The 26,718-nt window shown below is 43.3% G+C and overlaps 1 protein-coding gene across 1 annotated transcript; it reads right to left on the bottom strand.

Moving 5' to 3' along the window:
• Window positions 1-183: 183 nt before the first annotated feature.
• Window positions 184-14,598, bottom strand: cul1b (cullin 1b). Its single transcript, XM_046292678.1, has 22 exons — window positions 14,278-14,598; window positions 9,976-10,306; window positions 9,503-9,677; window positions 9,128-9,295; window positions 8,963-9,013; window positions 8,668-8,758; window positions 8,385-8,548; window positions 8,116-8,278; window positions 7,813-7,943; window positions 7,584-7,691; window positions 7,361-7,467; window positions 7,230-7,278; window positions 6,981-7,112; window positions 6,743-6,860; window positions 6,568-6,644; window positions 1,799-1,917; window positions 1,612-1,717; window positions 1,436-1,483; window positions 905-987; window positions 693-798; window positions 488-601; window positions 184-338 (listed from the first exon to the last, which is right to left on the bottom strand). Exons 2-22 carry the CDS (start codon window positions 10,113-10,115, stop codon window positions 258-260), a joined length of 2,331 nt encoding a protein of 776 aa, XP_046148634.1. The 5' UTR covers window positions 10,116-10,306; window positions 14,278-14,598; the 3' UTR covers window positions 184-257.
• Between the last annotated feature and the right edge of the window lie 12,120 nt (window positions 14,599-26,718).

Here is a 26,718-nt window from a genome sequence, read left to right as displayed (position 1 = left end):
TCGTAGGATATCAATCTGAGACCAGGCTAGTAGGGAGGCAGTTGCATGCAGTAACTATGGACACAGCTCTCTGGTTGGACTTCTCACTATGCCATGGGGGGGGGGGGGGGGTCTGATCATATTTGCATATCAAAACAAGATAGTGTGTCCATGTGTACATGTCCCACTGAGCACACACACGTCTGCCAGTCAGAAGAACCACACTTTATTACTCGGACATAAAAAAAAAAGACAAAAATAAGAGGGAAGGGAGCGGGTTAAGCCAGGTAGCTGTACGTGTCTTTCTCTCCATCCACTCTCTCCAGATACTCCTTCTCTATCAGGATGTCTATACACTTCTACAGAGGAGAGACAAGGGTAGCAGAGAAAAAGGGGGCAAAGAGGGAAAAGGGTGAAAAATATGTACTTTAAGACAAAAATATTACAGTTGGTGCAATGTGTGGGAGTCCTTTGAAAATGTATGGCGACAGGTAAGAGTGTGTGTTACCTTAATGACTGGGACTCTGGGTTTGAAGCGGGACGAGAGCTGGTTTAGGACTTCAGCCAGGAGCTGCTGGTGTTTCAGAACCTTCCTCATCTTCATTATCCTCACTATGGCAGCCTACACAGTTCATAATACTTAGTGATACACACTGAAAGAGAAATTCAGTACAGGAGTTTCAACAAACATGTATATGCGGTCGGGAACACACCTGTATGAGGAGCTTGCGGTCCTCCTCTATGTTCTTGTGTGTGGTCTCCTGCTCCTGTTTCTGTTCAGTCTTCATAGGAACGTTAATGTTCACACGCAGCTTCTTACTGGAGACATGAACAACAAACATTTTTGTAAGGATTAAACCTATGCTTAGACAGAAAACGCACAAGAACCAGACAACACAAAAGGAGAAACAGAGAGCGGACTTACTTCTTGTATCCCAGGAAGAGTTTGATCAGGGTTTCTGGTTTGAACTCCACTTCGTCTATGTTAGCATTCTCATCCTCCAGGACCTGACACACAGACCGCGAGACTGAAAAACAGCTTCCATCTCAAGACTGTTAAACAGCCATCACTAACAGAAAGGCTGCTGCCAACATACAGACTCAAATCACCGGCCAGTTTAATAATGTTTACATAATCCTACATTACTCATCTCGTATGTATATATGGATGCCATCGTGCATCCATATATTTATATGTACATATTCCATCCCCTTACATTTGTGTATAAGGTAGTCATTGTGAATTTGTTAGATATTACTGCACTGTCGGAACTAGAAACACAAGCATTTCGGTACACTCGCATTATCATCTGCTAACCATGCGTATGTGACCAATAACATTTGATTTGAGTCACTACTTTCCATCAGCGTGTAAGCTTTTATATTGCAGAGTCCAGAGCCCTCTAGTGAATGGACTATCATTGTATACAACACATTCTACTTGACTTGCACTTACCAGCAATTTGGATTTCAACAAGATCTGCAACACTTGAACCAGAATGTCCTAAAAACAACAAAATGGTAAAAACAATATTCACAGCCAGTGAAATACAAAATGTGCTAATCTCATCAGGGGTCATTTAAAAACATTTAATACATCTCTATTTAGAGCACAGTACCAGCATAACTCACGGTTTTGATCTGTGTGCTGTCAGTGAGTTGTTGTACGGAGTACAGGTCCTCTGTGTTGTACTGCAGCAGGATAGCCATCTGGAAGGTAGAGGCCTGCAGAGTGTACCTGGAACATACATTGAATTAAATATGTGATGACATACATCTCCAGATTCTAGTGAGAAGTGACCTTGTACCAACTCTGTACCTGTTTTTAAAGCAGTTTGTGACCAGCTCTCCTTTAGACAGGTGGTAGAGCCAGGTGAGTTTCCGACCGCTGTGTCTGCTGCCGTAGAATGCTGTGAACCGCTGGTAGCTACGCTCCAACTGGAGGACGAGAGGTTAATGCATTAAGTCTACTCTCCCTTACATATTTGGTCAGTGAAGCTAAAACTTTTAATTGGTTCCTATATACACTCTTATCATTTGGATATGAGATCAAGTGTTTTATATGAGGTGACGGTACAGAATGTCACATTTTTTACAATTTTGAAATGAAAGCACTTCATGCATCTAGTTCATCCATTTGAAGGGGTCAAAAGCATTTGGAGTGAGAAAGCTAGAGGCATAAATATCATACACAACCCCCCCCAAAAAAAAAATTTACCACCCTGTTATTGGTTATGGTGAGAGGTTAGCATGTTGAGGACATGATGTTTATGCATCTGTAACTTTCTCACTCATCATTATTCACGATGAATTCATGATTATCCGTAATCATGGTAACATCCATATGAATTTAGAAGTCTTCAGAAACATTCTATTCTTATTTACAATAAAAGTGATTGTGTGCTAGGAATATGGGAGCAAATACCAAACTTTAGACTAAAATGTAATACACAAGTGAATTTGTCCAAATAAACTCAGCAAAAAAAGAAACGTCCCTTTTTCAGGACCCTGTCTTTAAAAGAGATTTGGATTTTTACGAATTAACTTCACAGATGTTCATTGTAAAGGGTTTAAACACCGTTTCCCATGCTTGTTCAATGAACCATAAACAATTAATGAACATGCAACTGAGGAACGGTCATTAAGACATTAACAGCTTACAGACGGTAGTCATTTAAGGTCACAGTTATGAAAACATAGGACACTAGAGAGGCCTTTCTACTGTCTCTGAAAAACACCAAAAGAAAGATACCCAGGGTCCCTGCTCATCTGGGTGAATGTGCCTTAGGCATGCTGCAAGGAGGCATGAGGACTGCAGATGTGGCTAGGGCAATAAATTGCAATGTCTGTACTGTGAGACGCCTAAGAGTGCTACAGGGAGACAGGACGGACAGCTGATCATCCAAAAACCCACCATGGCCAGAAACCTACCATCGCAGGACAAGACAGGACTGGCAAAAAGTGCTCTTCAACGACGAGTCGCGGTTGTGTCTCACCAGGGTTGATGGTCGGATTCGCGTTTATCGTCAAAGGAATGAGCGTTACACTGAGGCCTGTACTCTGTAGCAGGATCGATTTGGAGGTGGAGGGTCCGTCACGGTCTGGGGTGGTGTGTCACAGCATCATTGGACTGAGCATGTTGTCATTGCAGGCAATCTCAACACTGTGCATTACAGGGAAGACATCCTTCTCCCTCATGTGGTACCCTTCCTGCAGGCTCATCCTGACATGACAATGACACCAGCCATACTGCTCGTTCTGTGCATGATTTCCTGCAAGACAGGAATGTCAGTATTCTTCCATAGCCAGCAAAGAGCACGGATCTCAATCCCATTGAGCACGTCTGAGACCTGTTGGATCGGAGGGTGAGGACTAGGGCCATTCCCCCCAGAAATGTACGGGAACTTGCAGGTGCCTTGGTGGAAGAGTGGGGTAACATCTCACAGCAAGAACTGGCAAATTTGGTGCAGTCCATGAGGAGATGCACTGCAGTACTTAATGCAGCTGGTGGCCACACCAGATACTGACCCCCCCTTGTTCAGGGACACATTATTCCATTTATGTTAGACACATGTTTGTGTAACTTGTTCAGTTCATGTCTCAGTTGTTGAATCTGGTTACAGTCGTATGAAAAAGTTTGGGCAATTTCCATTTATGAATAATTGGGTGTTTGGATCAGCTATTTAATTTTTATCTATCAAATAACTGATGGACACAGTAATATTACAGTAGTGAAATTAGGTTTATTGGATTAACAGAAAATGTGCAATATGCATCAAAACAAAATTAGACAGGTGCATAAATTTGGGCACCCCAATAGAAAAATCACATCAATATTTAGTAGAGCCTCCTTTTGCTAAAATAACAGCCTCTAGACGCTTCCCATAGCCTCTAATGAGTGTCTGGATTCTGGAAGAAAGTATTTTGGACCATTCCTCCTTACAAAACATCTCCAGTTCAGTTAGGTTTGATGGTTGCCGAGCATGGACAAGCCCGCTTCAAATCATCCCACAGATTCTCAACGATATTCAGGTCTGGGATGGCCATTCCATAATATTGTACTTGTTCCTCTGCATAAATGCCCAGGTAGATTTTGAGCAGTGTTTTGGGTCGTTGCCTTGTTGAAATATCCAGCCCCGGCATAACTTCAACTTTGTGACTGATTCTTCAACATTATTCCCAAGAATCTGCTGATATTGAGTGGAATCCATGTGACCCTCAACTTTAACAAGATTCCCAGTACCGGCACTGGCCACACAGCCCCACACAGCATGATGGAACCCCCACCAAATTTTACTGTGGGTAGCAAGTGTTTTTCTTGGAACGCTGTGTTCTTTGCTTCCATGCACAACGTCCCTTGTTATGACCAAATAACTGAATCTTTGTTTCATCAGTCCACAGCACCTTATTCCAAAATGAAGCTGGCTTGTCCAAATGTGCGTTTGCATACCTCACGCGACTCTGTGGCGTGTGTGCAGAAAAGGCTTCTTCCGCATCACTCTCCCATACAGCTTCTCCTTGTGCAAAGTGCGTTGAATTGTTGAACGATGCAGTGACACCATCTGCAGCAAGATGATGTTGTAGGTCTTTGGAGGTGGTCTGTGGGCTGTTTTTGACCGTTCTCACCATCCTTTGCCTCTCTGATATTTTACATGGCCTGCCACTTCTGGCCTTAACAAGATCTGTGCCTGTGTGTCTTCCATTTCTTCACTATGTTCCTCACAGTGGACACCGACAACTTAAATCTCTCCAATAGCTTTTTGTAGCCTTCCTCTAAACCATAAATGTTGAACAATCTTTGTTTTCAGGTCATTTGAGAGTTGTTGAGGCCCCCCATGTAAGTCGCTTTGGATAAAAGCGTCTGCTAAATGGCATATATATTATATATATATATATATATGTTGCCACTCTTCAGAGGAGAGTCAAAGAGAACAACTTGCAATTGGCCTTAAATACATTTTCTCATGATTGGATGCACTTGTCTATGAAGTTTGAGGCTTAATGAGCTCACCCAAACCAATTGTGTGTTCCAATTAATCAGTGCTAAGTAGTTACAGGTATTCAAATCAACAGAATGACAAGGGTGCCCACATTTTGCATAGCCTATTTTTCACATCTGATTTAATTTCATACAACTTAATATTGCTACACTAAAAATCTTTGTCTGGACAATACCCCAGTACTCAGCTTTTATTAGAAAATTAATGGCATGCCACTATGAACATTTTCTGTGATGACAGAGTAAATTATTATGCAGCCTCAGAGGGGTGTCCAAACTTTTTCATAAGACTATGTTCATACAAATAGTTACACATGTTAAGTTTGCTGAAAATAAACAGTTGACATTTCTTTTTTTGCTGAATTTACTTGTCACCTTCAAATGGTGGGACTAGATACATGACGTCCTTTCATTTCTAAAACAGATACGTATGGAAATACCCTCAGAATAAAAGGCGACATTCGGTACTATCGCCTCTCAAATCCAAAATGCTGGAGTATAGAGCCAAATTAAAAGTTAACTTCACTGTCCAAATAAATGTGTTGGGGAGTGAATCGCATCTCTGCATGTCTGGCAGACATATCAGTGTGGATGATGGATCACCACCTCAAGCTGAACTTCGGCAAGACGGAGCTGCTCTTCCTCCCGGGGAAGGACTGCCCGTTCCATGATCTCGCCATCACGGTTGACAACTCCATTGTGTCCTCCTCCCAGAGCGCTAAGAACCTTGGCATGATCCTGGACAACACCCTGTCGTTCTCAACTAACATCAAGGCGGTGGCCCGTTCCTGTAGGTTCATGCTCTACAACATCCGCAGAGTACGACCCTGCCTCACACAGGAAGCGGCGCAGGTCCTAATCCAGGCACTTGTCATCTCCCGTCTGGATTACTGCAACTCGCTGTTGGCTGGGCTCCCTGCCTGTGCCATTAAACCCCTACAACTCATCCAGAACGCCGCAGCCCGTCTAGTGTTCAACCTTCCCAAGTTCTCTCACGTCACACCGCTCCTCCGCTCTCTCCACTGGCTTCCAGTTGAAGCTCGCATCTGCTACAAGACCATGGTGCTTGCCTACGGAGCTGTGAGGGGAACGGCACCTCAGTACCTCCAGGCTCTGATCAGGCCCTACACCCAAATAAGGGCACTGCGTTCATCCACCTCTGGCCTGCTCGCCTCCCTACCACTGAGGAAGTACAGTTCCCGCTCAGCCCAGTCAAAACTGTTCGCTGCTCTGGCTCCCCAATGGTGGAACAAACTCCCTCACGACGCCAGGACAGCGGAGTCAATCACCACCTTCCGGAGACACCTGAAACCCCACCTCTTTAAGGAATACTTACGATAGGATAAAGTAATCCTTCTCACCCCCCCCCCCCCCTTAAAATATTTAGATGCACTATTTATTGTAAAGTGGCTGTTCCACTGGATGTCATAAGGTGAATGCACCAATTTGTAAGTCGCTCTGGATAAGAGCGTCTGCTAAATGACTTAAATGTAATGTAAATGTATTTTTGTTGTATGGAGTTGTGTTGGAGTTACAGGAGGGATGTGTGTATCATTACAAGGTTGAATTGGTATTGAGTTGAGTCTCACCTCGGAGGGCAGAGCGAAGGTGCATGATTGCTGGAACGGCCAGGACCCGGAACTCAACACTTGGATACTGAAGTCCACTGTAACACACCTCATTATTTAGCATTGCAAACACATTTACAACAAATACCAGTAAACAGAAGTATTAGGTTTATTAGACAAACCAACAGCTGCTTACAGTCGAGAGGTTCAGAGTTGGTCAGGTGTTTCTTGAACTGTTCGTTGAGGTCTTTGCTGACTCCGATGTCCTGGAACATCCTCTGTAGTTTAGATGTGTACTCAAAGCCACACGCTTGCTAAGGGAGAGAGAAAGTCACAATACTTTTAAAATTACATATTTTCTTTTACATTCCTTGGGGTGATCAGTCTGTGTGTTATTGGATAAGTGTGTGTGTGTGTGTGTGTGGGGTACAGACCTTGAGTTTGGAGATCATGCTAGCCTCTGCATCGTCGCTAGCACTGTTCTGGTGGACGAGGCGTTTAGCCAGCATCTTAGCATAGAACTTCTGGAACACATCCTTGTCCTCTATATACTTAAACACCACCATCTGAGGGATGAGCAACATATGAAAGGTTTATTGAGATAGGAGGTTGAAACAGTTGGTAACTCAAATTAGTTCTGAAGAGAAAGTCAAAAGGTTTATGAACAAAGAGAAGGTCCTCACCACTTGGTTGAGTGTGTCCTCCAACTCTGCCTCTTCTGGGTTCTTAGAACTGGAGAACAACAGAACACAGTGAATGTTTAGATACATCAGAGACAGACAATAGCCCCAGCGCCATACAGTAGATTACCCACCTCTTCTTGAGCAGAGAGTCACAGTATCTAGCCAGTAGTTCAGGTGATTTGCTGGAGGACTGGGCCATCTTAGTGACCGTGTTGTTGTTGATGAAACGACCACACGCCTGGAGAGAGAACGCGCTACAACATCATTTCGTTCTGGGTATTTATATAGGAATCCTTACTACATTGTTTTTTTTCCAAGGAGAAAAAAGTTGTTTATTAAACAACTAGAGTGCACCTTGTCTAGAGCAGCTACGAAGCCAGCGTCGTTGTTGAAGGCAGACATGACCAGAGCGTTGTACTTCTTATGGACATTCAGTGTGGTCTGGACATACACCTTAGGGTCCTAGGAGGGACAAACACACACACACATATATATATATACAAATATATATACACACGTGTGTGTGTGTGTGTGTGTGTGTGTGTGTGTGTGTGTGTGTGTGTGTGTGTGTGTGTGTGCATACGTTGAGAGCGGCCTCTCCACATTTCTCTATAGCGGCCAGGCCCTGGTTGTGGATGTGTGTTTCTAGGAGTTTCTTTAGCTCTCCTAGGCCATCCGTTATACGAGACACCAAGTTATACATCCGACCTAGATCTGAGAGAAAGAGGGAGAGGAGAGAGAATGAGAGACTGAGTACACACAACTTTTGTCTAAGAACACAGGCACTCATAACAGCAAGGCATATATAACTCCTTATACTTATTCTCTATTGTATTTTCCATTTTGTGGGTTGAGCAGCTGAAAACCCCCCTACATCATTCCCTACCTTGGTTCTTGTCAGCATCCAGTAGATTCTGGAACTCTGTGTGGAAGATCTCCAGGTGTTTCTCTATGAGCACCTGTTCACACCGCCTGGCCAGCTCATCCTGAGTGGACTCATGGAGGTACACCTGCACACGCCTCTGTTCCTCTAGCAGACGGGCCTCAGCCTAAACACACAGAAACACAAGGTTAACTTCCTGGTGCTTTCATGGAGCTACACCTACACCAGTCACTGCTGTTACCCCCACCCTCTTTCATCCCCTCCATCCTCACCTTCTTCATGTACTCAGTAACAGGGTTCTGTTGGAGGAACTCTGTGCTCTCTCGTGTGTAGAAGCGTTCGGTGTCCGTGAGGAACTGGCACTCAAAGTATTCTTTATACACCGACAGCGTAGGACCCTTAGCAAACGCATCCTCCTCATTCAGCCCCAGCTCCACTATGGGAGACAACACACACAGTCAAGTCTGAGACTTCTGAATTCTTCTAGAAGAGAGAATTTTATAAATGCGTGTCTAAGTGAAAACTTGAAGTGGATTGGTTTGAGGTGTGTTGTACCGTAGGACTGCACCACACCACTGATGAGTCTGGTGTTGATGGTCTCTCCATTTCTCTCCTTCTCGATCAGCTTCAGGACCGCATTCGTTACCTGAGAGAGAGCAAGCGAGCGGCGTAAAGTCAATGAATGTATGAATTACGTTGTTTGCCGTCTTAGAATATGATGCCAGCTCTTTCCATCGCTACACCAGTTACACATAGAACGACACAGTGAAACATACTGAACTGGCGTGGTTGGTGATTCTATTTACCGTGCGTGTGTTGTGTCAGTCAGATGTGACATCATCATACCCACCTGTTTATTTAGGGGTCTGAATAGACACTCCCTCCACGTTACCAACGCCAACTACAGAAGAGGGCACGAGGGATAAATGGAGGAGAGAGGATAAACTAATGTCATAATTCACTCATCTTTTACAGTTGAAAATTGACACAAAGACACCCCCTCCCTTCCTCTCACCGAGTAGATCTCGTAGATGCCCTTGCGCCCCTCGTCACATTCACGTCTGACCCAGTGCCTGTTGAGGTAAGCACAGATCCCATTCAGCACCTTACTGGAGAACCGGTAGTCCTCCCACTGCTGTGTGTAGAACTTCAACACACACTCATCCATCAGGTCCTCACCATCCTGGGAGAGAGAGAGTAGAAGGGGAGATGGAAGATGCATTGGTCACCAAACAAAATAAGGTACAGTTCAAGAAAAATAGTAAACAATGATAGGTGGAATTGGCACCATATTTTCCTTGTATCCAACCACACATTAGACCTGTGAAAGGTCATCAAAGTGCCAGCGGGTCAGGAGAGGATGGAATCCCCATGTCACTGTACCACTCACCATGAGCAGACTGGTCAGGTAGTTTTTGAGGAACTCCTTGAGTCTCTTGTAGAGTTCCAGGCCTACGAATTGGGCCCCCCCAGGAGTACTGCTCTTCTTGGAGGGCTTGTTGGGGACGGCAGATCCCCGGCCTTGACTGGACTGGTGCACGCTGGTACAGTAGTTATACACATGGCTGACAGGCAGGGGAGTTAAGACAGAAACACTGTGGTGGTATCAGGTCTATGGCAGCAGGACTCTCTCTACATGTGATGTGACCTAGCCCATCAGTAAGTATTGCACCACTAGGACACACCCATGAACACAACACCATAATGACACTGCAATATACACTGCATACTGCTGTGAGCTTCCACTTTGGGAAGCAGGCCATATAAACCTTAAACACCCTTCAAAAGGGAAACCACAGCAGCCTTACCAACTTAATAACCCCTTATATTCCACCCCCCCCCCCCACTTGGAGTGTGGGATACGTGTAGAGCTCCATGTAGCGTGACTTTGCCATGCTCTGCCGTGTGTACACCTGGTGGATGCCAGCCCTCAGGTCGTCCCAGATCTGGTCCAGCCCGATCTGCTTCAACCCATGTGGGTTCTGGCCCCTGTTGGACGACATCGTCACGTCCCTCCTGCTCTCCTCAGCTCCTTCTTCTCCCTCTGCTCCCACTCCTGTTGTTTCTCTCCTCTCAAGTGTTGTCTCAGAGTGTGCCGTCCATGGGAGGCTGGTGAGTGCGTGTCAGTAAGTTTGGCTCTGTTGTCAGTTGCTCCTCCTCACAGCCTTATGCCAGCAACACCTCACCACAAGACCTGGAGGAATAAGAGAGAAAACAGTGGTTACTAACAGTGGTTGCTGTTCTTTCTAGCAGCTGAACTATGAACTACGTGATTACAGCTAGCTAATGACAGATTAGTCCACTTTAGGGCCAGGCTACTTCCTTCCCAGTCCTCTGGCAGGCAGACTGGCCTCGAATACTGTGACAGAAACCGCAGTACAATTCAACATGAGAGGAGCTCTCCACAGTCCAAAGACATTGATTACAGTCAAATACATCGCTATGTAATATAAACCCTGATTGGCCAGGAGACCAGGAAATGGCAACATCAACAATATCCCTCTCCAATTTACAAAGATATGAAGAGAGAGAAGGGAAGTGAGGCTCATTGTTGTTGACAGCCAGGCAGAGGTCTATATATAGCAGAGGACAGCCAGCCTTGTCTCCATCTCTGGTCATTTAGGCACAAGGCTGAGGATGTTTGTTTGTGTTGCAACCTGAACACTATTTACTTCCTGACACTGTTGACAAGCAGTTTGTGTGCGTTTGTGCTTATGACCAGCACTAGATTGGTGGATAGGCCTAGTTCTCCCATGTTATATTTAGACACACCAGTAGCAGTGGTCACTTGTTTACAGTGTGTGTGTGTAAGTATCTGTGTGTGTACACATGATGGCAGGAGTCTTAAAAACTTCAATAAAGACAGAAGGGGGGTGAGTAAGTAATTTACAGGATGTCCATGCTGTGAACATGGAGGCCATGACAGTGATTTCCTCACAGTTAGTTGTGAAACCTGAAACTCTGGCACATCAACGTCATCATGTTCCTCTACTGCAAATTGCATGACACCATCATGTGTTGTTTCTAGGAAAGACCCCAGAGGGTATACTACAAAGGAGGTTAAATGAGTTAGCCAGCTAACTTTGATAAACAACCAAAATACCTATTGCTTTTTTGGTTCATTAAGCTAAACTCAGATATGTGTTTTTGGTTGTTGAGTCAGCGACCATGCCCATTTCAAGTGCATCTATAAAAAATAAAATACCAAGTTGTTTCAGAACATTTAGAGAAGTTAGCTGGCTAACTCACTGAACTGTTATTGTAGTATACCCCTCAGGGCTGATTGCTAATAGGAACTAACATCTGTGCTAGACTAGCGTGTCAACACATGACAAGAACAGTAACGTAACTTTTCTAATGGCGTCAGCTAATGGTGATCCGAATAAGGTTCACCAACCCTACAACTGCTTACACTAAAAGTAAGGCTAATGTTTAAATATCTAGCTAATCCAATTGGGCCTTTCTGCAGGAAATTATACATTAACAACACAATACAACCGTGAGAAACCATAATGGCACAATGAGTCAGTGAAGAGAGAGAGCTGTGGTCGTGGGAAAGCAGTCCGGTAAATCTCATTAGGCTACCTCAGTCACTGTGTCCTGGCCAGAGTCACTGAACCTTACTAGGGCCCGGGACGATACCAGTATCGCGATACTCGTTAGTATCGTGGCAAGGAAACAAAACAAAGCAGATTTAACTTCTATAGAAAACAACCCTAATGTTGGTAACAAACATCATCCAGAGTCACATGCATTATAGCACACAATATTTTACATACAGCAGGTTTTTAAAGGACCAAAGAGTTTGGTCTGCTTCATGTTTTCCCAAAAGATAGTGATACCGATATCTTCCTGGCCCTACCCAATAGCCTACGTATACATTAACACACATCAACAATGTAATAAAACACAAACAGAGCTAAACCACCTCGCTAGCCTTCGACCCAATCAGGCCTTCTCAACGAGAGAAGATTAACCTACTTCCTTATTGACTACAGATTTAACAAACCCAATGCCTAGAGGTCCCGTGTGGCTGAGTTGGTAGACCATGGCGCTTGCAACGCCAGGGTTGTGGGTTTGACTCCTGCAGGGGGACCAGTATGAAAATGTATGCACTCACTACTTACTGTAAATCGCTCTTGATAAGAGTGTCTGCTAAATGACACATTTTTTAAAATTTAAATGTAAAAGGTAAACCTTAGGTGTCGTCTGCCACAAGCAAAGAAAACGTATGAATAAATGTTTCATTGCCACATTCACCAGATAGGTGCAGTGAAATTAGTTGTTTTATAGGTTCAGCCATTATAGTACGGCACCCCTGAAGCAAATTAGGGCCATGTGCCTTGCTCATGGGCACATTTTCACCTTGTCGGCTCGGGTATTCGAAGCAGCAACCTTTTGGTTACTGGCCCAATGCTCTAACCATGAAAGAGTGATTAATTCACAGAACAGAGATACACAGTATCAGATAACGCAAAAGCTATGCCTCGGGAACATGCAATCCTGTAGTCAAATCACAGTGTATTGGGAACCATTTAATTGCTTTCTAGCTTTGAGTGCAGGGTGTGTTTTGGGGCAATAAGGCAGGCTATTTCATTAGTGTATACAGCTTTTGATTCTCACTCAGCTCAGCATTTGAAAGGCTAGTGCGCACGCACACCAGGATTGATTTTATAGTCACAGCTCTCAGCAGTCAGCACGCCTCTCACATGTTAAACAGACACAGGTCATCTAAGGTAAAGTCGGGGAGGGGGTGTTCAGCCTTGCACACACACATCTAGCGTCCAGGTTTCCTCAGGCTGTATCAAACAGGCGCTTTGCTGACTGACTCAGAGGAACAGAATGGGGCTGCAGGTAGCCTAGTGATTAGAGTGTTGGGCCAGTAACAAAAAGGTTGCTGGATTGAATCCCAGAGCTGACAAGGTAAACAAACATCTGTCGTTCTGCCCGTGAACAAGGCAGTTAACCGGTAGGCCTTCATTGTAAATAACAATGTGTTCTTAACCGACTTGCCTAGTTAAATAAAGGTAAAAAAAAGATGTCAAGCTGCTCTATTTCCTACAAGAGTAGAGCAGTTCTGCCTCAGAGGAAGTCAGGGAAGCACAGAGCATGTAGGAAGAGGTTGTTTCCTACTAACCATAATGGGGTAGTTAGTGATTGGTGGGGGAAGCCATCACTGGGGTGGTGAGTGTGAGGCAGGCAGGGTCAGATATCTGTCCCACTTGAAACCAAACACTAACTAGGCCTACATGACCTAAAAGACGACTGTTCCATTGACACACTGTCTTTCACTCACTTACCACTCTGCCTTGACAGAGCAGAAATAATTGTTTGTTGTGATACTCAGACCAAATGAGTGTAGTTTAGTGACAGAGCCCGAAGCGGGTAAAGACTGCAGTACTTCGGTTGGAGTATTTATGGCTAAATAAATAACGTTAGTTTTAATTTGCTCAATGTACATTAGCGGGCAATCTCTTCAATGTTACAGAGGCCCAAAAGCAGATTGCCTTCGAGCTCATCTGTATTGTCATAACTAAACACAGACCAAATTACAGACATGTTTGCCAACAGCATTTGGCCAGAATAGTGAGTGTCATGAACTGTTGTTGGCCAGCAAACTAACTTAACGTTAACTCGCTAACGTTATTTAATGGCAAAACATTTGAGCAAATATGGTAACACGGTGACTTTTTCAAGTTTGCGAGTTATTGTTGGTATAAGTTACTTGTTCGCTAAATCAACACATTCATGGGCTAGCTAAAGTAACATCACCATTACTAGGTTAGGATAACGTATCTAACGTTAGCTGACGCAGCTAAGTCAGCCGTTAGCTCGCTAGGTTAGTTTTCTAAACAGCGTAGCTGCCATTGTTGGACCCGATAGCTAATCGTCGCCGGGCGTCGGTCTAATTCATGTTTGAGTATTTTGATAAGGTTATGACGAGCCAGACAATATTTTCATAACTAAATATGAGCTTAAAACCATAATTTCCGATAAATTAAAATGGCACCCTGTTCAATGAGTCAGGATTATTCGCCAAAACATCTCCTGCTTGCGCGGCTACCCACAACGAGCTGCTTCCTCGCTAGCTAGAGGATAGCTAATTAACGAGCTCAAATAAAAGCTTCATGGCACTTAGACAATAGAATAATAAGCTATTCTTACCATTTCTGAACCGTTTATTTGCCCCAGCAATAGAGAAATACAGGTTCAGGAATCTAGCTTTCGGCGCCTCCTTTACTCGGTTCTTGACTGAGATGGATTTCCTTCGTTTCGCAGTTGTCTCAAGATGATGTAGCAGCGCTAAGATCTCCTAGTGAAATGAAATGATGATGACACGGCGAGTGGGTTACCACAGCGTCAACGTCAAAATGGTCTATATCGTAAAAATGTCTAAAAACATAAATACGATTTTTTGGTCTTAATTTAATGTTCGGGTTAGGCATAAGGTTAGTAATATGGTTAGGTTTAAATTGGTAGAAATAGGCGGGGTTTATTACATTGTGGCTGTGGTAACTGGTGACAACTAAAATGGCAAAATCCAAACACATGCGCATCAGACAAATATAAAATAAATTAAAATGTGGATATTTGTTTGAAGAAGAAACACAACCAACCAATGATTCACTTGACATTACTTTTATTTAATTGACACAACCGGATTTATTACAATTACGTTAGTTTATAAACTAAGCCAAGAAATCAAATGGTAAACAAATAAGCTTTATATACCATAACTCAATTATGGTAAATACTGTAGAGCCACTCAACAGCCCAAACATACAGCATTTAACAATTTTAAACACTCCACTTAACCAGCTGTGCTTTTTCACTGTTACAGAAAGAGGCTCCAACTGTGCTGTTCCACTACAGAGGTCTTCATTGGTAAGATTCTCATTTGGGTATTTATTCTTCCATTGTTTAGATGTGTAAAGACTCTCAATGAAAGTCTATATGAAGATGTGTTGTTGTTAACAGGCCATGGTCAGAGAATGACAGCGCCTGATCCTCTGGGATTTCTGTGACAATGTGAGGTGTTTATCTTCAGAATGATATACAATAATCAGAGGAGGCTAGTGGGAGGGGCTGTAGGAGGACGGGCTCATTGTAATGGCTTAAATGGAACAGTATCCAACACATCAAACTAATGGAAGCCACATGTTTGACCCCCTTCCATTAATTCCATTCCAGCCATTACAATGAGCCCATCTCGTGTAGCTCAGTTGGTAGAGCATGCACTTACAATGCCAGGGTTGTGGGTAGGATTCCCGCCGAGGACCAGCACAAAAAAAGTATGAAAATATATGCACTCACTACTGTAAGTTGCTTTGGGTAAGAGTGTCTGCTAAATGACTAAAATGTAAATGTAAGCTCCTCTTCTGACAATAAAATATATTTACTCAATTATTTCCTTCCTCTGATGTTTCTAGAAACATATCTCTCTCATCGTCACTCAATGCATAGGTTTACCTCCACTGTATTCACATCCTACCATACCTTTATCTGTACATTATACCTTGAATCTATTCTACCGTGCCCAGAAACGTGCTCCTTTTACTCTCTGTTCCGAAAGTACTAGACTGCCTAGAAGGCTTCTATCCTTTAGCCATACCCTTATCCTACTCCTCCTCTGTTCCTCTGGTGATGTAGAGGCTAATCCAGGCCCTGCAGTGCCTAGCTCCACTCTCATTTGTTGACTTCTGTAATCGTAAAAGCCTTGGTTTCATGCATGTTAACATTTGAAGCCTCCTCCCTAGAGTTTGTTTTATTCACTGCTTTAGCACACTCTGCCAACTCGGATGTCCTAGCCATGTCTGAATCCTGGCTTAGGAAGACCACCAAAACCCCTGAAATTTCCATCCCTAACTATAAAATCTTCCAAGATAGAACTGCCAACGGGGGAGGGTTTCTATCTACTGCAGTGATAGCCTGCAGAATTCTGTCTTACTCTCCAGGTCTGTGCTCAAACAATTTGAGCTTCTACTTTAAAAAATCCACCTTTCCAGAAACAAGTCTCTCACCATTGCCGCTTGCTGTAGACCACCTTCTGCCCCCAGCTGTGCCCTGGACACCATATGTGAATTGATTGCCCCCCATCTATCTTCAGAGCTTGTGCTGTCCTACAATCTAAGCTTGATGCCCTCAATCTCACACAAATGATCAATGAACCTACCAGATACAACCCCAAATCCATAAACACAGGTACCCTCATAGATATCATCCTAACCAACCTGCCCTCCAAATACACCTCTGCTGTCTTCAACCAGGATCTCAGCGATCACTGCCTCATTGCCTGCGTCCGTAATGGGTTTGCGGTCAAACGACCACCTCTCATCACTGTCAAACTCTCCCTAAATCACTTCAGCGAACAGGCCTTTCTTATCGACCTGGCCCAGGGATCCTGGAAGGATATTAACCTCATTCCGTCAGGAGAGGATGCCTGGTTATTCTTTAAAAGTAACTTCCTCACCATCTTAAATAAGCATGCCCCATTCAAAAAAATGTAGAACCAGGAACAGATATAGCCCTTGGTTCACTCCAGACCTGACTGCCCTTGAGCAGCACAAAAACATCCTGTGGCGTACTGCATTAGCATCGAATAGCCGCCGCGATATGCAACTTTTCAGGGAAGTTAGGAACCAATATACACAGGTAGTTAGGAAAGCAAAGGCTAGCTTTTTCAAACAGAAATTTGCATCTTGTAGCACAAACTCCAAAAAGTTCTGGGACACTAAAGTCCATGGAGAATAAGAGCACCTCCTCCCAGCTGCCCACTGCACTGAGGCTAGGAAACAGTGTCACCACCAATAAATCCACGATAATTCAGAATTTCAATAAGCATTTTTCTACAGCTGGCCATACTTTCCACCTGGCTACCCCTACCCTGGTCAACAGCCCTGCACCCCCCACAGCAACTTGCCCAAAACTCCCCCATTTCTCCTTCACCCAAATCCAGATAGCTGATGTTCTGAAAGAGCTGCAAAATCTGGACCCCTATAAATCAGCAGGGCTAGACAATCTGGACCCTCTCTTTCTAAAATTATCTGCCAAAATTGTTGCAACCCCTACTACTAGGCTGTTCAACCTCTTCCGTATCATCTGAGATCCCCAAAGATTGGAACGTTTCCGCGTCATCCCCCTCTTCAAAGGGGGAGACACTCTATACCCAAACTGCTACAGACCTATATCTATCCTACCCTGCCTCTCTAAGGTCTTCGAAAGCCAAGTTAAGAAACAGAACACCAACCATTTCGAATCCCACCGTACCTTCTCCACTATGCAATCTTGTTTCCGAGCTTGTCATGGGTGCATCTCAGCCACACTCAAGGTCCTAAACGATATCATATCCGCCATCAATAAGAGACAATACTGTGCAGCTGTATTCATCAACCTGGCCAAGGCTTTCGACTCTGTCAATCACCACGTTCTTATTGGCAGACTCAACAGCCTTGGTTTCTCAAATGACTGCCTCGCCTGGTTCACCAACTACTTCTCAGACAGAGTTCGGTGTGTCAAATCGGAGGGCCTGTCCGGACCTCTGGCAGTCTCTATGGTTATGCCACAGGGTTTAATCCTCGGGTCGACTCTTTTCTCTGTGTACATCTTGCTGCTGGTGATTCTCTGATCCACCACTATGCAGACGACACCATTTTGTATACTTCTGGCCCTTCTTTGGACACTGTGTTAACTAACCTCCAGACGAGCTTCAATGCCATACAGCTCTCCTTCTGTGGCCTCCAACTTCTCTCAAATGCAAATACAACTAAATGCATGCTCTTCAACCAATCGCTGCCCACACCTGCCCGCCCGCCCATCCAGCATCACTACTCTGGACGGTTCTGACTTAGAATATGTGGACAACTACAAATACCTAGGTGTCTGGTTAGACTGTAAACTCTCCCTCCAGACTCACATTAATCATCTCCAATCCAAAATTAAATCTAGAATCGTCATCCTATTTCGCCTTAAAGCATCCTTCACTCATGCTGCCAAACATACCCTCGTAAAACTGACTATCCTACCGATCCTTGACTTAGGCAATGTCATTTACAAAATAGCCTCCAACACTCAGCAAATTGGATGCAGTCTATCACAGTGCCATCCGTTTTGTCACCAAAGCCCCATATACTACCTACCACTGCGACCTGTATTCACTCGTTGGCTGGCCCTCGCTTCATATTTGTCGCCAAACCCACTGGCTCCAGGTCATCTATAAGACTTTGCTAGGTAAAGCCCCGCCTTATCTCAGCTCACTGGTCATCATAGCAGCACCCACCCGTAGCACGCGCTCCAGCAGGTATATTTCACTGGTCACCCCCAAAGCCAATTCCTCCTTCGGCCGCCTTTCCTTCCAGTTCTCTGCTGCCAATGACTGGAACAAACTGCAAAAATCACTGATGCTGGAGACTCATATCTCCCTCACTAGTTTTAAGCACCAGCTGTCAGAGCAGCTCACAGATCACTGCACCTGTACATAGCCCTTCTGTAAATAGCCCATCCAACTACTTCATCCCCATACTGTTATTTATTTTATTTATTTTGCTCCTTTGCACCCCAGTATCTCTACTTGCACACTCATCTTCTGCACATCTATCACTCCAGTGTTTAATTGGTATATTGTAATTATTTCGCTACTATGGCCCATTTATTGCCTTACCTCCCTTATCCTACCTCATTTGCACACACTGTATATAGACTTTTTCTATTGTATTATTGACTGTATGTTTCTTTATTCCATGTGTAACTCTGTGTTCTTGTTTGTCGCACTGCTTTGCTTTATCTTGGCCAGGTTGCAGTTGTAAATGAGTACTTGTTCTCAACTAGCTTACCTGGATAAATAAAGGTGAAATAAAACATTGTAAAAAGACTCACTCCCATGTCCCATTCTGGAAATATTGCACAGAAAAAGTATTTTGTTGACACAGCTTTTAAATGGAGAATCATGTCAAGCATTTCATTAACTGCAAAACCGCCCATGTCATCTACAGATTGAAATGTCCACAGTGCAAGGTGTTCTACATTGGACAGATAAAGAGACGCCTCCAAGGGCACTTAGAGGAACACAAGTACACCATACGGGTAGGCTATGAAGACTACCCCATGGCAAGGCACTTCAAGTCCTTACACCATGGCCTCCCTACAAGCTATGGGTGTTGATCATGTTTTGGCTTCAATTAAACAAGGGGACAGTCTTAAACAGCTAAACCAAAGGGAAAGTTTTTCGATTTACAAACTACAGGCCACTAAGTACCCTGGTTTAAATGAAGATATGGATTTACAAACTACAGGCCATTAAGTACCCTGGTTTAAACAAAGATATGGATTTACAAACTACAGGCCAGTAAGTACCCTGGTTTAAACGAAGATATGGATTTACAAACTACAGGCCATTAAGTACCCTGGTTTAAACGAAGATATGGATTTACAAACTACAGGCCACTAAGTACCCTGGTTTAAACGAAGATATGGATTTACAAACTACAGGCCAATAAGTACCCTGGTTTAAACGAAGATATGGATTTACAAACTACAGGCCACTAAGTACCCTGGTTTAAACGTAGATATGGATTTACAAACTACAGGCCACTAAGTACCCTGGTTTAAATGAAGATACAGATTTCTCATCTTTCCTGTAGGGTTGTGATAGGTCCTAGGTCCAGGTTCTAAATGACATCATAACCGCCATCGATAAGAGACATTACTGTGCAGCCGTATTCATTGACCTGGCCAAGGCTTTCGACTCTGTCAATCATAACATTCTTATTGGCAGACTCGACAGCCTCGGTTTCTCAAATGATTGCCTCGCCTGGTTTACCAACTACTCCTCTGATAGAGTTTAGTTTGTCAAATCGGAGGGCCTGTTGTCTGGACCTCTGACAGTCTCTATGGGTGTGCCACAGGGTTCAATTCTCGGGCCGACTCTCTTTTCTGTATACATCAATTATGTTGCTCTTGCTGCTGGTGATTCTCTGATCCACAGACGACACCATTCTGTATACTTCTGGCCCCTCCTTGGACACTGTGTTAACTAACCTCCAGACGAGCTTCAATGCCATACAACTCTCCTTCCGTGGCCTCCAACTGCTCTTAAACGCAAGTAAAACTAAATGCATGCTTTTCAATCGACCGCTGCCCGCACCTGCTCGTCCGTCCAGCATCACTACTCTGGACGACTCTGACTTAGAATACGTGGACAACTACAAATACCTGGGTGTATGGTTAGACTGTAAACTCTCTTTCCAGACTCACATTAAGCATCTCCAATCTAAAATTAAATCTAGAATCGGCTTCCTATATCGCAACAAAGCATCCTTCACTCATGCTGCCAAACATACCCTCGTAAAACTGACCATCCTACCGATCCTCGACTTTGGTGATTTCATCTATAAAATAGCCTCCAACACTCTACTCAACAAACTGGATGCAGTCTATCACAGTGCCATCCATTTTGTCACCAAAGCTCCATACACTACCCACCATTGTGACCTGTACGCTCTCGTTGGTTGGCCCTCGCTTCATACTCGTCGCCAAAACCAATGGCTACAGGTTATCAACAAGTCTCTGCTAGGTAAAGCCCCGCCTTATCTCAGCTCACTGGTCAATATAGCAGCACCCACTCATAGCACACGCTCCAGCAGGTATATCTCACTGGTCACCCCCAAAGCCAATTCCTCCTTTGGTCGTCTTTCCTTCCAGTTCTCTGCTGCCCATGACTGGAACGAATTGCAAAAATCTCTGAAGCTGGAGACTCACATCTCCCTCACTAGCTTTAAGCACCAGCTGTCAGAGCATTTTACAGATCACTGCACCTGTACCTAGCCTATCTGTAACAGCCCATCTATCTACCTACCTCATCCCCATACGGGTATTTATTTATTTATTTTGCTCATTTGCACCCCAGTATCTCTACCTGCACATTCATCTTCTGCCGATCTACCATTCCAGTGTTTAATTGCTATATTGTAATTACTTCGCCACCATGGCCTATTTATTTCCTTAACTTACCTCATTTGCACTCACTGTATATAGACTTTTTGTTTTATTTTGTTCTACTGTATTATTGACTGTATGTTTTGTCAAATTGCTATGCTTTATCTTGGCCAGGTCGCAGTTGCAAATGAGAACTTGTTCTCAACTAGCCTACCTGGTTAAATAAAGGTTAAATAAATAAATAAATAAATAAATAAAAGACTGCTGCCATCTAGTGGACATTTTGCTCTAATGCACTCAGCTATGTTTAGACTGCTGTGGTCCATTTTTGCTGTGTTCTAGTGTACTATAAAATAGATGGCTCCTATTTTTTGCACTTTGCCCAGTCATATTCAAGGTTAACTACCTTTCTATGGGTTCTGATGCTTCTAGCCTTGAGTTTCATTTTTGATAACATATCTACAGTATTTCACTTTTGAATGTGTATAGTATTGCTTACTAGGTGTTGTCCAATGACTTCTGTAACCACTCCCTCTTCCAATCAGGGTTGATTGGAAAAAGATGTTCAGAAGAGGACTATTATCATATCTTTGTACTCCCTGACGGCCATGCAGCCGAAACACGTCGGAGTTGTGAACGTGTTTTCCATTGAGCCCATACAAATAAAGGCATTTTAATTCACTATATGAAGAGAGCCTTGGTCCTCCTTTCCCAATCTGTATTGTTGAAACTTGTGTTTCAATGCTGTTTAGCCACAGTCTTTTATTTAACCTTTATTTTGATTATGCTGAGAACAAGATTTTTCATAAGAGCCCTGTAATTACAAAAATGACAAAATATACACATCAATACACTATGAAAACTAGAGCGATACAACACAATCATAAAAAACAACAGTCAGTAAAAGGCCAACAATCAGCCATCTGAATTCCCCTAGCCTAGTAAGGGGAAACAAAACTCAAATCAGTATTATCTGTATGCCTGTACAAAACAATTATCTGTAGGCTTATACAAAACAATTATCTGTAGTACAAAACAATCTTTTGGTCAATACAAAACAATAATCTCTACAACAATCACATAAAACAATAATATCATTGGTTATATTCTCTTCAGAATTGATTATGGAAACACAGTGGTTGTAGTCTTACTTGTACTTGCAAACAACAGATTACAGCTCATCCAAAACAGTTCCACAAGGTTTTTAACAAAAACTAAAAAAGTCCTCCCACATCATCCCCATCCTGGCTGATCCCCACTGATCCACCACTCAAAGAACAGGCCTAATAATACGTGGCAGCGCAAGGAGCAGTTAAAAAATTTTTTTTTTGAACATTGCTGACAAATTCAAAATAAAAACACCGAAGCATTGTGGAGTGTTTACCTCAGCTGTATTTGGCTATGAGTAAATATCATTGCAGGGCTATTCCACCGTTAAAAAGGCCTCCTCTGCCAAGATGCTTATACACTGGTGTTTGCTGTAATCACCAATTCATGGAAAGACTCAGTGAAAGTGTGTATGTGTGTGTTGTTAACAGGGAGCACTCTGATCCTCTGGGGCTTCTGTGCTACGGTCAGGTCAGTGGATGGTCCTGGTGGCAACTGTGCTGTGTATTTAGCATCAAACTGCTTCAATGACCAGTACCTACTCTTAACTACTCCCTTCGTTCAGACACCCTCCTGTATCACACCCAGTGGCAATAACTGTCCCCAACCTCAATGTCCCAGCTGTGTGTGCCTGAGTGAAAGCCCTCAGAGCCCAGGAGCCATTTGTAGCTATCAAGCCTCTCTGGGTTGTCAGGAAGCTGCTGTGTCTCACTGACTTTGACAGTGGTCAGATCCTCAGACAGGATGACATCTGGCTCAGACAGGGAAACATGGTAACTGTCTGTAAAGTGACTATAGAAAATATACAACCCCTTGCACAATTTAAACATTTCGTTGCCCTACAGACTGACAACCATCAGGAAAAAAACGGTTTAAAGTGTCTATCCATGTTTTGCTTGTTTTATGAATAGTAAATACAAATCATCTTTATTGAATTCAATCAATGTTTTCCTAAACCTTATAAACCTGTGAAGCTTCATCTATGGATCTGATCCAGTGTTTATGTTTTATTGAGGTCTGGTATTTCACACAGATTGGCTGTTTATCCTCCTGACAGAAGAGCTTGAATTTCTCCCTGTGCAGACTGCATAGCACGTTTGGAGTTTGTTGAAGCTCTCTCCTGTAAGAAGGCCTCACATATGTCCTTTAGAGCCAGGTGAAGGAAAAGCTCTGTTGAAAGCTCTGTCTTTTCTCTTGCATTCAAGACATTCCTTTTCTTCCTCCTCTCCCCAGTGTTTCTGCAGACAGGGTTTACAGAAGCTGTGGCTACAAAATAAAGTAGGACTGGATTCTTGAAGATGTCATGTCACAATGGACAGGAGATATGTGCAACAATTTGGAAACCATTTTCTCTCATAGTCACATTCCTTTCTCTGGAATGGCTTCTGGAGGCAACAGTTCACTTCCAAGACTCACCCTTGTTTGGTTAGCAGGGTCTGAAAGTTACAGTTTACGTGGAATATTTAATGGCTCAGTTTAAACTTGCTTTTTGTAGAAGTCCTGTTTTATGTCCTAAGAGAGCTGAGAGGGTTGTACATTACCATGAGCAGGTGTGTAATCATGGACTTGGTGTGTGAGGGGTGGATCTTTAAGTTTTATGGGATTGTACTGTATATTACCATGAGCAGGTGAATGTCAGGTGAGGGGCTGATGGATGCGGCTATGGAACCCTGACCTGTTCACCAGACGTGTTACCTTGTCCCGGACCGGCTGTTTTCGACTCTCTCTCTCTCTACCGCACCTGCTGTCTCTAACTCTGAATGCTCAGCAAAGAAAAGCCAACTGACATTTACTCATGAAGTGCTGACCTGTTGCACCCACTACAACCACTGTGATTATTATTATTATTATTTGACCCTGCTCGTCATCTACGAACGTTTGAACATCTTGGCCATATACTGTTATAATCTCAACCTGGCATAGCCAGAAGTGGACTGGCCACCCCTCAGAGCCCGGTTCCTCTCTAGGTTTATTCCTAGGTTCCTGCCTTTCTAGGGAATTTTTCCTAGCCACCGTATTTCTACATCTGCATTGCTTGCTGGTTGTCGTTTTAGGCTGGGTTTCTCTGTAGCACTTTGTAACATCGGCTGATGTATAGCTCAGGCTATTCTAAACGCTCATACTAAGAACACCATGTTTTTGTCAGACTTAATTATATCGAAGTACTGGTAATAAAAAAAAACGTACAACTGGCGTTTAAACAATTTTACAATTAATTTATAATACTGAGGGTGGATAGAATACCTCTTGTTAAGTATAACAACTCCCCCCCAGCCTGCTCTGCTGAGGTTCAAACCCTACAAGGCAATTGGTCTTCCATAGACTCTGAACAGGTCAGACCACCAGGAGCTGTGGCAACCAAAGGGACTCCAGGACACTTTATACATGGCCTGTCCTTACTGACCAGGCATTGGGGTTACCTCACTCGCCCATCAACGCTCTGGGTTGAAGTTTGCCCTAGGTATAGATCTAGGATCAACTTCCCCTTCCACAATCCTAACCTTAACCATTAGGTTGGGAAATGCTAAACTGACTCAAAATCAGCATCTCTAGGGGCAACTTCACCCTACTCCCTCATCGTCACTCTGTAACCCATCCCACCGACCAATAGATCGACAGAACCTAGGACCTGGGTCAGTTGTTGTAAATCAGACACCTCTCACCTCTGAATGGCGCTATTCTATTCTTCATGGTTCTTTGTCCCGGATTACCCTGTACTAATGACGTGTTCAAAACAACTAGGAATTTGGAAATCTCAGACTTCAGTGCATTCAAAAAAACTGGGAACTCGGGGATAAAAACTAGCTCCAACTGGTTAAAATAGTTTTGAATGGTCATCCAACTCTGAATTACTCTGGTATCTTCCTAGAGCTCAGACTTTCTGACCCGAAGATCACTAATTTCAATATTTGACCTTGTTTTTTTCAAAGTTCCCAGTTGTCTTGAAAGCACCAATAATTTAACATAGCCTGAGTGGCGTTTCTTTCTTTTTTTCCCTAATGTGAAAACAATCTATCTGTCAGAGGAGGTTCTCGTCTGCAGTGTTGAACCAATTCAGTAAATGTGGAGGAGTTGTCTCAACATCCAAAATTCCATTTCCCCTGAACACTGGTTGTATCTGGCGCCGCTGAGGTGCCCTGGACCAAACATGACCCCAGTCTGCCTAATTAGAAGCCTGCAATGACTCAGCTTCCCAAATAATTGTACAATTAATTTACAGAAATATGTTGGAGTAGGGAAATGGTAGTACACTGTGACAAGGTTGATCAAGAAAAAAGAGTTTCACACTCAGACAGCGCAATGACAAACATGCAATACAAAATATTTCACTGTAAAAAACAACAACAATTTATTTTCGTTATAGTACTAAGTATCATTCAGTTGATTTCAAAGATGCCTTTTTAAAACTTTATTAACTGCTGCCTTCCTCTGGACAGACTTTTCTATCACACCCAGTGTCCATCATTTATTGTTCCCAACCTCAACGTCCCAGCTGTGTTCCTGAGTTAAAGCCCTCAGAACCCAAGATCCAGATCCATACATAGTCATCAAACCTCTTTGGGTTATCAGGAAGCTACAATGTCTCATTTCTGCGTTTTACACTTGTCAGATCCTCAGACATCCAGAGATCTGGGTAGGCAGTGTCTGGGTCGAGTGACAGGAGCTGAGTGTTGATCCCATGTTTCATGAGCTGAAATAAAATATCCTACAAATTTTCCATACATACATAATTCCTCTCAAGGCCCATTGTCGTAGCATTCATCCGCCGCCATCACCTCATGTTTTAGCATGATAATGCACTGCCCCATGTCTTAAGGATCTGTACACAATTCCTGGAAGCTGAAAATGTCCCAGTTCTTCCATTGCCTGCATACTCACCAGACATGTCACCCATTGAGCATGTTTGGGATGCTCTGGATCGAAGTGTATGACAGCGTGTTCCATTTCCTGCCCATATCCAGCAACTTTGCACAGTCATTTGAAGAGGAGTGTGACAACATTCCAAAATCAACAGCCTGATCAACTCTATGTGAAGGAAATGTGTCGCGCTGCATGAGGCAAATGGTCAAACCAGATACTGACTGGTTTTATGATCCACACCCCTACTTTTTTTTTAGGTACAGTATCTGTGACTAGCAAATGTTTCTGTATTTCAATTGACGGATTTCCTTATTTGAACTGTAACTCAGTAAAATCTTTGAAATTGTTGCACGTTCCATTTATATTTTTGTTCAGTGTAGATTAGAACTGTGGGTGATTTCTAGTTGGTGATGTTTTTTGGAAGCCAAGAAGAACATGTTAAGTTAATAATAGTTGTGTACAACTGTCATTGATACTGCTAAATTTGTACTGCACAGTTGATGGTCAAATCAAATTGTATTTGTCACATGCGCCGAATACAACAGGTGTAGATCTTCCAGCAAAATGCTTACTTAGCCCTTAACCAACAATGCAGTTAAGAAAAAAAACTGGCGGAACTTATGAAAAGCTTTTTTAATCATTATCTTTGTGTGCTGGGTATGAAGACAGTGAGAAACTAACTTATGTTAATTGAATTGTCACAGTTTA

This window comes from Oncorhynchus gorbuscha, linkage group LG12 (assembly GCF_021184085.1).
Source record: "Oncorhynchus gorbuscha isolate QuinsamMale2020 ecotype Even-year linkage group LG12, OgorEven_v1.0, whole genome shotgun sequence".
In the NCBI taxonomy this organism is placed as follows: domain Eukaryota; kingdom Metazoa; phylum Chordata; class Actinopteri; order Salmoniformes; family Salmonidae; genus Oncorhynchus; species Oncorhynchus gorbuscha.
Note: the sequence above shows the minus strand (reverse complement) of the source record. Positions and strands in the feature narration are given on the sequence as shown.

Bases quoted from the DNA above. Each gene is read 5' to 3' on its own strand.
- cul1b (XM_046292678.1), bottom strand. From the start codon at position 10,115: ATGTCGTCCAACAGGGGCCAGAACCCACATGGGTTGAAGCAGATCGGG. The intron at 799-904 runs GTAAGTCCGCTC...TCATGTCTCCAG, and splicing joins CTCTTCCTGGGATACAAGAA to TAAGAAGCTGCGTGTGAACA. The intron at 339-487 runs GTAACACACACT...TCTCCTCTGTAG, and splicing joins CCAGAGTCCCAGTCATTAAG to AAGTGTATAGACATCCTGAT.